At 51.5% G+C, this 12,500-nt stretch overlaps 1 protein-coding gene across 1 annotated transcript in view; it reads right to left on the bottom strand.

The window, feature by feature from the left end:
- kcnh3 (potassium voltage-gated channel, subfamily H (eag-related), member 3) overlaps positions 1-12,500 on the bottom strand; it is a 134,807-nt gene that overhangs the window by 4,694 nt on the left and 117,613 nt on the right. Inside the window, exon 13 of the mRNA XM_035408629.1 lies at positions 2,447-2,706. Within this exon, the coding sequence (XP_035264520.1) occupies positions 2,447-2,706 (260 nt within the window). The remainder of the gene's footprint in view (positions 1-2,446; positions 2,707-12,500) is intronic.

Below are 12,500 nucleotides of genomic sequence, written 5' to 3'. Positions count from 1 at the left end.
TTTTATTATTAATCTTTTTACGGTTATTGTGCAGTGTTATTATCATGTTTTTTTTTTTTAAATACTGTGTTTTACTTCTCTACTTTTTAATCTACATGCACGTTTGTAAAGGGCTCTGTTGTAAGTGAGAGCTTTTCTCTTGCTGTGATTTAACCCTTTGAAAATACATAAAATGAATGCTCCGTGCACTGTAGGGCTCGAGAACCCGTACAGGGCGAGCTGACATGCCACACACGTGCCGCTGCCGCGGTTTTAACATTACACGCTGTGCAAAGGACGCATTGCGGAGAGGAGGCGCGTTGCATGTTCAGAACCCGAACGGCTTCCTTCTGTAAACCAATAGCGGGCCCAGCCAGTTTCCATGGCAGCCGGACACTCGATTGGGGTGTGAAGCGCGCACGCCGCGATCCCTACAGTGGCCACCAGATGGCGGTGGAACCGGGACGAAATTCCAAACGCAGGGCTCTTTTTCTCTTTTACACGACGAAAACGGCTTTTGAAGCCTAAACGCGTTGAGACCATCAATCAAACAAAAGGGTCGTTAAATTTTAAATAAAGAGTGCAAATGAACAGAAGCCATTTATGGATTATTTCCATGGAAGAGTGATATTCATCACATTTGTATTAATGTAATCACCAAAGAAGCTTTGATCTCAATATATCAGAGATGAGAAAGTCTATTAAACACACAGCGAAGCGCCACAGTTCATTTAAAGGCCAAATTCTAATAGAGTGGCCTCAGCCAGGCCTGACAGATACGGGTCAAAGAGACAAGGGTTCACTGAGAAGCTCTCGTAGGTCGACATCTGTACAATTTCTTATGAATATCAATAACGCCTCCCAAAAATCTGAACAATTTTCAGGGTTTTAGGCGGGAATTCTGGGAAAGCGGGGACGAGCGTGCTTGTTGCCAGGCGCTGCCTCTCCTTCTTGCTCTGTGGTGCTTGTAGTCGCTGCGCTGGAGGACCGGCCCGTGGGACGCTGGGCGTGTCCTGCTGCGAGCAGCATCCCGCGGACCGAGCCACGCCTCCTCTGGTCACACGCGCCGGGGGGAGGGATAGGCTACACGCCACCCCACGCAGCCGCGGGCAATGGTACGTACCACCACCACAGGCCAGGATTCCATTCTGGAATGCTGCCCATTTCCCCGCCCACAAAATGAGCCGGTCCAGTTGGTTTCCATGGCAGCCCGCTACTGTATCAGGGCATGAAGCATGCATACGGCAGCCTCTGCACTAATAGGGGAGCTGGACACCGCCCCTTAACCCCCCCGTCCCCCCGTCCCCCCACCTGCCTGCCAGCCCCCCCCTCCAACCCCTCCTCTCTTTAAAAAGCCCAGACTGCACCGCCCCCCCTCTCCAACCCCTCCTCTCTCTAAAAAGCCCACACTGCACCCGTATGATGAGCAGAACGGTCGGTGTCGTACGTCGCCCCGGACGACGGTGCCTGCCCCTGCTAATGGACGCGGTGTCCGGGCTGGGATGCGCCAAGAAGGCACTTTACACTCAAGATCACCGATGACCAGGTGCAGCCCACATGCTGGGGCCCTGTCCATCGAAGGGTTAATCTTACCCACAGTGCACCTCTTTGTTTCTCTGCTTACCGCAGTGGTCACCGTGTTTAAAAAAAAAAAAAAAAACTCGGAAATAATTCAGTTCTGGGATTAAGACCACTGCCTTCGTTGATCCGACCGTTCGATCACAAGGACGCCGAGCCCGTGAGGGTGATTCAGGGCTGCTGGTGAGCCGGGCTCCGCATTCGGTTTTCTTGCCCCGAGCACTTGTGGGTTTAAAAGCCTTTAAGCCGAGGAGGAGGCTCGTGAGAGCGCGGCGGGCTAACGCCAGGGTGGAAGCCATACCGCCCACTCCAGGGGGAAGGAGGGGGATTATGGGTAATGGGCGAGCTGCATCTTAAGCAGAGCACTCAGGCAACCTGCCTGTTAACTGCGGGCGTCGCTCCTCTCAACGCTGGACGGAATTTACGATGGAAATTCATTCAGATCCATGAATGTATGTATTTGATATTATCAGGTACCACGTCACGGAAGATTGAAATATTTTTTCCCGGTCCACCCACCACTTCGAATTGCAAGCGTTTGCCCAAATAATGTCCTTGTGAATATTCATTAAGAAGCATCAGGAGTGTATAAGTACGGTGTGGGAAAACAGAAATCCAGTCTTCAGGGCATTTTAAGGCAAAGCAGATTTAAAGAATGAGTTTGGGAATGTGTGGGAAGTTGGGAAATGAAGGGACTTTCCTTCTTGTTTAGGCCATGTCTGAATCAGTGCACTTGCCTACTATTGAGTATGCACATTACTAAGTTCAGTATACTCAATAGTAGGCAAGTGCACCGATTTGGACGCGGCCTTATATATTTTTCCCCACATCGGTGTCCGCCCATAAAGCGTCCCCCGGTGGAACGACTGCAGGAGAGGAGGGTTCCTACCTGGGGCTGAGCTCCGGGGGGGCGCCGCTGAAGCTGACGAGGGGGATCTGCAGGGTGGCGGGGCGGAGCGGCTCAGTGGGGGAGCGGAAGGGGCGGGGGGGCATCAGGGGGGAGCGCAGGGGCGAGTTCAGGCCCCGTGTCAGCCTCATAGGGGACCGGGGGGCCCGGGACAGGGTGGAGCGCTCCTCTTCGTCGCCCTCCTCGTCCTCTTTAATGGACGGCAGCTTCTTCACCAGGCCGCCGTTGCTCTCCCAGTCCGTCTGAGGGAAAGGAAAGGCGATGTAGAGAGATGGAGAGAACGAGGGAGGGAAGGAGAGAAAGAGAGGCATGAATGTGAAAACAGGGAGGGGAGAAAACGGTGGGAGGGAAGAAAGGGAAGGATGAGAGATGAGTGAAAAAGGAAGATGGAGGGATAAAGGGTAGGGTAACAGAACGCGTGAGAGGGGGTGGGGTGAGAGGGACAGTAAAAAAAACCAGTTAAGTTGCTGTGACTCGTAAAAAAAAATAAAATAAAAAAGTAACCTGCTGCTTGTAAAACCCCAGCTCTAGTTTAATATCCAGAGCCTTTCGCACATGTGAAACCCTCGTGCTGAGAACGGTAAAAACGGCATCGCTGGGAAAATGCCAGAGACCCAGCCACACCTTCCACACTCCCAGCAGTCCCATTTCAACTGCAGCTACCCATATTTAATACCTCCAGGTGGCTACGACCCCCCAGGACAGAACAGAGGCTGTTAAACAGCATATGGCCCTGCTCCGACCGGGGGTGGGGGGGGCGGGGGGGGAGGTTAGAGCGGCAGGGGGAGACGCTATGGAAACGTGTGAAAACATGGCTGTAATACACAGCACTGGCCAACAGGGGGCAGGAGACCACAAGAAGATCCCGCTCCTCCAGCCTGCTGTTGCCGGGCTGTTCCTGGGGGTCCCCCCCCCCCCTCCCCTTATCTTCTTTTGTTTCTGCCTCCACCCCTCCTCCCCCCCCCTCCTGGCCCGGCCAATACACCCCCCTCCCCCCCTCGCCCCTCGCCCCCGCCGTCTTTGTTCCGAAATTAATAATCTGGGTTTTTTGTCCGTCCCACTCTGCAAGCGACGTGCGGGAGAAGTGAGCGAGACTCTCCTCCGCAGTCAGGAGCGGAATCACGTCCGCACGACAATTATAAAACCCGTCCGCAAAAACAAAGAGGAAAAAGAGAAAAGTCATTTCCGGAGCAGCGTGTTTTTTCCTTCTCTTTTTTTTGGGGGGGGGGGGGGTTAGGGGGTAGAGGGCTGCACCAGCTCATATCTGCTGATGTCACTCATGCCCTCTGTGTGTGTGTCGGGTGCCCACGCAGGGTCCAATGTGCCAGCCCCGAGCCCATCTGTCCCTTTCCCAGAGACTAATCCCTGATTTAGGGAAGGGAAATTAAAAAAAGGAGCTACTTTTAGGGGTTCGAAGTCTGCCACCATCATGCGTCCTACATTACATACCAAAAAAAAATAATTACCAGAAATGATCGCTATACGCACAGCGTGTAATCACACACAACCGTGTGCTTTATGGTATAGTTTGTGTATGAGACTGCAAAGGACAGTACTATGTACTCTGGACCAGACCTTTTTAAATGCATTGGAAAGAGAAACGTTCCGTCTTTCCACAAGATGGAGTTTTATAAGAGTCATCAGACATTCACAACCCTGATATATCAACCTCTCTCTCTCTCTCTCTCTCTCTGTGTCCTCTCTCCCTCTTTCCTTTGATCAATGCCCTCTCTTTGTCTCCCTCACTTCCTTTTATATCTCTCTTTCTGCATCCCTCTCTCCCTCTCCCGCTCCCTCTCCTTCTTGGTGCAGTTTTCTCTTCCACTCTCCTCAACCCTCCCCCACTCCCTTTCTCTCTTTCTCCCTCTCTCCGAAAGAGCCCCAGCCCCCCCCCCCTCCGCCCCCGCCCCCCCCCCCCCCCTCCTCCTCCGACCCCCGCAAAGCTCGGTTTATTTTTAGCTCTCAGCAGCCAATCATAGTAACAGCCCCCGCAGTGCTGGAGGGCGGGGCTCTGGGTAAGATCCGGGCTGCACGTGCCCAGTGTGGACGGCCAGCCATTCATGTGTGCTGCACATCTTACAGTCTGCATGCGGCTGCCCTCTCCTGTGTGTGTGTGAGTGTGTGTGTGTGTGAGTGTGTGTGTGTGTGAGTGTCTGTGTGTGGATGTGTGTGTGGATGTGTGTGTGTGTGTGTGTGTGTCTGTGTGTGTGTGTGAGTGTGCGTGTGTGTGTGTGTGTGTGTGTGTGAGTGTCTGTGTGTGGATGTGTGTGTGGATGTGTGTGTGTGTGTGTGTGTGTCTGTGTACATGCATGTGTTTGTGTGTACATGCGTTTCAGTGTGCGTGTGTTTGTATACACGTGTGTGTCTGCATGTGTGTGTATGTTGATCTCTAATGTCTTCCCTCCATACCCCCCCCCTGCCCCAACCCCCTCCCCACGGACCCTCTGCAGAGTGACTCTGACTCACATCCGCACATGCAGCGATGCTCACACACACACACACACACACACACACACTCACACACACACACACACACACACACAGCGACGCTCGCGCCCGTTTGGATTCACGTTTTCCGCAGGCCTGTCAGCTCCCGCTCCACCAGCGCCGCCGCCGCCGCGGTCGATGCTAAGCGGGCCCACCAATCGACAGCGGCGGTGTTAAATAAACAGCTGCCGTGGGCCCTTTCAGCGCTATCTGCTCACCAGGTTCCCCCGAGTTACAGTACGACCCAAAACGCGCTCCACTCTCCGCACTCCTGGGTGCAAAATTTTAATCTTAATTCTGATGGCTTTCCATCATTAGCATGTGCAGAAATGCTTAGTTAATTAAAGCTGGTTGTGGGGGAAGGGGGGGGGGGTGTCTGGGGAGGGGGGGGAAGGGAGCCTGTGGGGGGGGGGTGTTCTGTCTGGTCTCACCCTGCTGCTAACGCTCCTGACTGCTAGCAGCCTACACAAATCTGCAAATCCAAATTCGAGGTTTGGAATGAATTTCACACCCCATACTACATGTGTGCAATGCAATGAGTAGTGACTAGCGTTCGGTGATGCATGCACACACACACACACACACACACACAGACTGTCTCTCTGTCAGAAGCAAACACACACACAGACTGCCTGTCTTTCTCTTTCAGAAGCAAATACACACACAAACGCTCACACACACATGCAGGCTGTGTCTCGGATGCACACACACACACACACACACACACGCACACACACTGCAGCTCTCTGGTTTAGCAGCACTGCAGGCAGAAGGAGACAGAGGAGAGTTTCCTCCCTCCCCTCCTCCCTCCCTCCCCTCCTCCCCTCCTCCCCTCCTCCTCCCACAGCTATTTATAACCGGCAGGATCCAATCTTAGCCCGGGCTGAGGGGGACACGGCTGGCTGGGGGGGAGCCCCGCCTCCGCCGCGGCTATTTTTAGCGGCGCTGCGGGTTCTGGGCGTCGGCTTCCCGCTGGTCCCGTCCCCGCGCCGCGCACTCGAAACGTGAGCGTCCCGCGCTCGTGTCTGCGCCCGTGCCGCGCCCGTCTGCACGTGTGTGTGTGTGTGTGTGTGTGTGTGTGTGTGGCAGTGTATGTGTGCGTACGTGTGTGTGTGTGTGTGTATGGGTATGTGTGTGTGTGTGTGTGTGGCAGTGTGTGTGTGTGTGTGTGTGGCAGTGTGTGTGTGTGTGTGGCAGTGTATGTGTGCGTGTGCGTGTGTGTGTGTGGCGGTGTGTGTGTTTGTGTGTGGCGGTGTACATGTTTGTGCACGGCAGTGTGTGTTTGTGCGTGGAGGTGTGTGTGTATGCGTAGATAGTATATAAATTTAAGTTGCAATATAATATAAAAAGTAGTGTAGTCGTTAAATGAAACGCTGCAGTAGTCTCCAACCATCATAGTCTGAGCTCTCCGCTCCAAGCATCATAGTCTGAGCTCTCCGCTCCAATCATCATAGTCTGAGCTCTCCGCTCCAATCATCATAGTCTGAGCTCTCCGCTCCAGTCATCATAGTCTGAGCTCTCCGCTCCAGTCATCACAGTCTGAGCTCTCCGCTCCAAGCATCATAGTCTGAGCTCTCCGCTCCAGTCATCATAGTCTGAGCTCTCCGCTCCAGTCATCATAGTCTGAGCTCTCCGCTCCAACCATCATAGTCTGAGCTCTCCGCTCCAATCATCATAGTCTGAGCTCTCCGCTCCAATCATCATAGTCTGAGCTCTCCGCTCCAATCATCATAGTCTGAGCTCTCCGCTCCAAGCATCATAGTCTGAGCTCTCCGCTCCAATCATCACAGTCTGAGCTCTCCACTCCAATCATCATAGTCTGAGCTCTCCGCTCCAATCATCATAGTCTGAGCTCTCCGCTCCAATCATCATAGTCTGAGCTCTCCGCTCCAGTCATCATAGTCTGAGCTCTCCGCTCCAGTCATCACAGTCTGAGCTCTCCGCTCCAAGCATCATAGTCTGAGCTCTCCGCTCCAGTCATCATAGTCTGAGCTCTCCGCTCCAGTCATCATAGTCTGAGCTCTCCGCTCCAATCATCATAGTCTGAGCTCTCCGCTCCAATCATCATAGTCTGAGCTCTCCGCTCCAATCATCATAGTCTGAGCTCTCCGCTCCAGTCATCATAGTCTGAGCTCTCCGCTCCAGTCATCATAGTCTGAGCTCTCCGCTCCAACCATCATAGTCTGAGCTCTCCTCTCCAACCATCATAGTCTGAGCTCTCCTCTCCAACCATCATAGTCTGAGCTCTCCGCTCCAAGCATCATAGTCTGAGCTCTCCGCTCCAATCATCACAGTCTGAGCTCTCCACTCCAATCATCATAGTCTGAGCTCTCCGCTCCAATCATCATAGTCTGAGCTCTCCGCTCCAATCATCATAGTCTGAGCTCTCCACTCCAATCATCATAGTCTGAGCTCTCCGCTCCAAGCATCATAGTCTGAGCTCTCCGCTCCAATCATCACAGTCTGAGCTCTCCACTCCAATCATCATAGTCTGAGCTCTCCACTCCAATCATCATAGTCTGAGCTCTCCGCTCCAAGCATCATAGTCTGAGCTCTCCACTCCAATCATCATAGTCTGAGCTCTCCACTCCAATCATCATAGTCTGAGCTCTCCACCATATCAAAATGTATCCCCCCGTATGGCACGAAACGAAGATTTACACAAAGAGCTCCAGCAGCAGCCCCCTCCACGCCAGGGAGCCCTGCCCTTAATTCGTAACCCGACCGCGTGCTCCAGGACGCACCCCCGAAGCGCGCACTCGAGCGTGCTCAGCTCCTTGTTCCGCGGCCCTGCGTCGGACGCTCAGACATCCCCCTTCAGTGATGCAGCTGTGGCTGTGGCTACTTCACGTCTGAAGGACGGGGGTCCACTTGCTCGAGGTTGTGGACTTGAGTTGTGTTCCGTCGCCATATTCGGCTCGCAGACAAACGCGGAAGCCGCTCGCTCTCATGGATACTGTTTTACGCAGCGGGGCCCGGGGGGACATGAGTAATAGCGTGTAGTTAACCAGCCGGCTACGCACACTCCTACAGGCCACGGAGCGCGCGGCGATCATGTCAACATTGTCCTTATTATAAAACACATCACGCCCGCCTGCACTCCGCGTTCAGTCAGCGTTTTTAAAAAGTGCAAACGCTCCAGCGTCGGGGACTGTCTGTTTGGAGTAGATGATTGTCGATGAGCACTCCAGCGATGGGAGGACCGGGGACGAACGAGCGGTTGTTTGGATCGTGCTCAGAATGCAGAAGAGAGGAGAGAGAGAGAGAGAGAGTTAGAGAGTTAGAGAGAGAGAGAGAGAGAGAGAGAGAGAGCACTCAGGAGCTGTCGCCCATCGAGGGAGCGGGGCCATCGAAGTTAAATGATCGGGATCGGACGACTGAGAGCAGGGACGCGCTAATGAGCCATCTTTTAAAAAAAAAAAAACACCCAGGCTGAAAAGCAGAACGAGAGGATGACAACACTGTGAACTGATGGCTGGCATGCTCCCTCTCTCTCTCTCTCTCTCTCTCTCACTCTCTCTCTCTGAGTCAGGTTCTGCAAAAAAACCTTTCTTCCTGTCAAACAGTCAGGGAGTTTTTTCCCTGCCACTGTCGCCCTAGGTGTTCTCTTGGGGGGTGGCGGGAGGGGGGGGGGTATGGGGGGATTCAGGCCTGGATCTTGGTAAAGCTGCATTGTGACAACGCCCTTCGTAAAAAGCATCTTGCAACTAAAATTTTAATTTAACTGCTGCATAAAAACACAAAAACAAAGTGATCTTCTGAAACATGAGAAAGTGTCTGATGTGCGTATGTACGATGTACTGCACCGTTGAGTGTGTGATGTATAAATGTGTGATGTCCTGTAATAGATACAACATTGTGTACAGCAGATCCTTGTTGCTGGATTACACTTCTGCAGTAGCTTACAATTCATGAGCACCTGCTGCGTTCTTGAGTGTATGGAGGGAGAGTCATAAAGACAACGGTAGTTATTATATCTTGCAAATCAATACTGTCAAACAGCAATGGCGGCATATAAAAAATACTATGCTAACATATTAGTGCCAGGCGGATGGCTGGAAGTGGACTGTGCTGATAAGGCAGTGGCAAGTGGTGCAGTGATATGCCAGACGGCTGAGAATCTGATCCCAACTACGACACACTGACCGTGGCTGAAAAACCCTGTGGAGGTACGGGCATCACAGCTGGCTTCAGAATCAGTCAGAGAGGAGCTTCTGAGGAGCACGTGTGTGTCATTTCAGTCAGCACTAGTGTGTAATTTCAGTCAGCACTAGTGTGTAATTCCAGTCAGCACTAGTAATGTCATTCCAGTCTGCACTAGTGTGTAATTTCAGTCAGCACTAGTAGTGTCATTCCAGTCAGCACTAGTAGTGTCATTTCAGTCAGCACTAGTAGTGTCATTTCAGTCAGCACTAGTAGTGTCATTTCAGTTCGCACTAGTAGTGTCATTTCAGTCAGCACTAGTAGTGTAATTTCAGTCAGCACTAGTGTGTCATTTCAGTAAGCACTAGGGTACATACACACAATTTTAGGGGCCCCCTGAGCTTGCGAAAGCTTCCCCTGTGGCTGCTTGGGTGTCTGCAGTCTTTCTGTACCAGCTGCGCGTGAGATTTAGCCCTCCCACACAATGACTGCGGTGTGAAAAGAAGTAGCGGTTAGCGGTGCTAATTACGAAGGACGCGCTCTCCCAGAGCAAGGGCGTTGCAGAGACACGCTTTCCAACGTGACTGAGCGCTCTGAGCCGGGAGAAGAAAAAAAAACAGGGTTTGCAAAAAACAAGAAAACAAGGGCAAGGACAACACAGGTATAAATAAACACGGAACTGCAGGTAGCGGGGAAATTACAACAACGCTGCTGTCAGCGCAAGTCTGGTGGCTAACGGTGAGCGTAACCTAGCCCCGGGCTCGAGCTAACAACAACTGATGTGAGCGACACAGCGAGCGCTGGCTCAATCCGCACCCCAACAAGCCCGCAGATGAGGTTTACACCCCAGGAGCCTGTTCCTGCTGGCAACAGCACAACAACCCCCCCCCCCCCCCCCCTCGAAAACCACCGCCATACTGCCTGATTTTCACCACGTGGGGGCCGCCAACGCAGCCGTCTAAGCTACAGCGCTATAATGAAACGCAGCGGCTAAGCTAGCGCCGGCCCTCGTAGTAGTGCTAGCACAGTGCCTAGAGTAGTTCATTTTTTAAAATATTTTTTTTAAACGTAACTGCCGTTTTTTTCTTTCTTGTTTGGTTTTAAGGTGAGGCTGCAGACATCCATAGGGCAGAATGATATTTTGACATGATAAAAAAAAAACTAAGAACGTGCGTGTAACATCTGAGACGGGTGTATGAGAAACTGTGCCTCCCCCCCCCCCCAACCCCTCCCCCCCAGTGCACTTAACGTATTATACGCAAAGATAAGCGATATTTTCGAGCCGTCTGACGACCAGCCACACCGGCTCCCGTAATGTGACTTGTCTCTGGGGCTAATAAATGAATCGCGGCGGAGAACAGAAACGCGGGCTGTACACTCATCCGTCTTACTCCGCGGTATTTTTAGCCGGAAGTCGACGGCAGGCAGCGACGCAGCGGATTCTTATTCCAGGCGGGAGGCGGTTCTGTTTTCGTAAGGCAAAGCTAGAAGACAGTAATCCCTGAAAATTTGACAGGGGTCATCTGTTAAAAAAAAGGGCGCTGTGTGTGTGTGTGTGTGTGTGTGTGTGTCACTTTTTCCGCACATACCCTACAAAGCGAGGACATTGTGTTGCTTCCCGTTGCATCCGCTGCAGGTACATCATCACAGTAAGTAGAGCCAATCCCCGGCTAATGACATTCCAAGATGGAGGAGGCGGGAGCTTATAAATTTAACCACACCCCCCCCGTCTCCATCTTGGGTCGGACACGTGTAGCACCGGATGCTCCTCCCGGAAAGGAAGGGGCGAGAGGTGTGTGAGAGAGGCTCGGAACTCAGTGGTGGCCTCATATGACACCAGGAAGCGATGGGGCCCTCAGGCTGAGTCATACACATACAAACCGTGCTGTACTTTCATTTATTTATTTATTTATTTATTTTTACTGTGTGGGTTTTTTTTTACTGTGTTTTTGCACTGAAATAAAAAGGGGGGACTGAGGGGGCCTCCTTTACAGCCCAGCCCAGCCCTGCCGCTAACTCCCTCACCAGATTTGAGGCTTCAGAGTCGTAATGAAACCATTTTAACTGCTGGAGTGGATCACATGTCAAAACACTCTTCAAGTTTAAATGAGGACCAGATGGAGTCGTATACACTTTTTATTTTAAAAAAAGCTCTGGTGCTCAGTCCTAACACTAATGATAATCATATCCGACCCGCTGGCAAGGCACATCTCTCACTTAATTTGTCCGATGGGCTCTACGAGTCTACAAAGATGACTGTTAAATAAATGTTTTTTTTTTTTGTTGTTTTTTTTTTTTTTTTTTTTTTTTTTGGGCGGCGATGAAAGCTTGCTGAAAGGAAATGAAAAGCTCTCACTCAAATGTTCAAATAGAATTCTCCATTCCGTTTCATTATTTCCGCGGTTGTCCGTGTAGATTTGTGTGTGTGTGTTTTTCGGGGCAACTGCGCTTCCACCCACGAAATACCGCGAAGTGACTCAGCGAAATAATTCACGGCGCCATTCAGCAGCTCTTCCTGAGCTAATTGCCTCTTGGCTCTGGCTGTTTTAACGACAAACGCGCCCCAATTACACATTCTATTTTAATTGAGTGAGTGTCACATATACGTATCTCCTCAAGCATCTTTGTGTCATTGAAGCTGGTTCCGCACACCGACACACAAGAGGCAAACTGGACGAGAGATATGGACGGCAGCCAGACCAGTGGAGGTAATATTAGCATACAGATTTGGATGTTAAATGTTTGGACGTTACTTTCAGCCCCTGGATAAATGAGGCCAGATTCTGCTTTTGGAACCGTGTGCATCATTAATCATACTGCACTCCAGTATCAGAGTATCAGAACACGAAAAGAGAAATTACTACCATCCCTGTCCCCACAATTCTGCAATGGCCACCTTCCTTGACCCTAGAAGAACCACATTTAGACAAACCCGCATTTGGGTGGATGGAGTGTAGTTAGCATACGATGTAGCATACACAAACCCACATTTGGATGGAGTGTAGCTAGCATATCACATAACATGCACAAACCTGCATTTGGGTGGAGTGTAGCTAGCATATGACATAGCATACAAAAACCCGCATTTGGGTGGGTGGTGTCTAGCTAGCGTATGACGTAGCGTGCAAGGTATCTCGTTAGCATATGACGTAGCATGCACAAACCCACATTTTGGTGGGTGGTGTCTAGCTAGCGTATGATGTAGCGTGCAAGGTGTCTCGTTAGAGTATGATGTAGCGTGCAAGGTGTCTAGCTAGCATATGATGTAGCATGCACAAACCCCCATTTGGGTGAATGGAGTCTAGCTAGCGAAGGACGTAGCATGCACAAACCCCCATTTTGGTGAATGGAGTCTAGCTAGTGAAGGACGTAGCGTGCACAAACCCCCATTTAGGTAGATGGAGTC

The sequence above is a fragment of the Anguilla anguilla genome, chromosome 3 (assembly GCF_013347855.1).
Source record: "Anguilla anguilla isolate fAngAng1 chromosome 3, fAngAng1.pri, whole genome shotgun sequence".
Taxonomy (NCBI): Eukaryota; Metazoa; Chordata; class Actinopteri; order Anguilliformes; family Anguillidae; genus Anguilla; species Anguilla anguilla.
The sequence above is the reverse complement of the archived record's forward strand: the minus strand, read 5'-3'. Positions and strand labels throughout refer to the sequence as shown.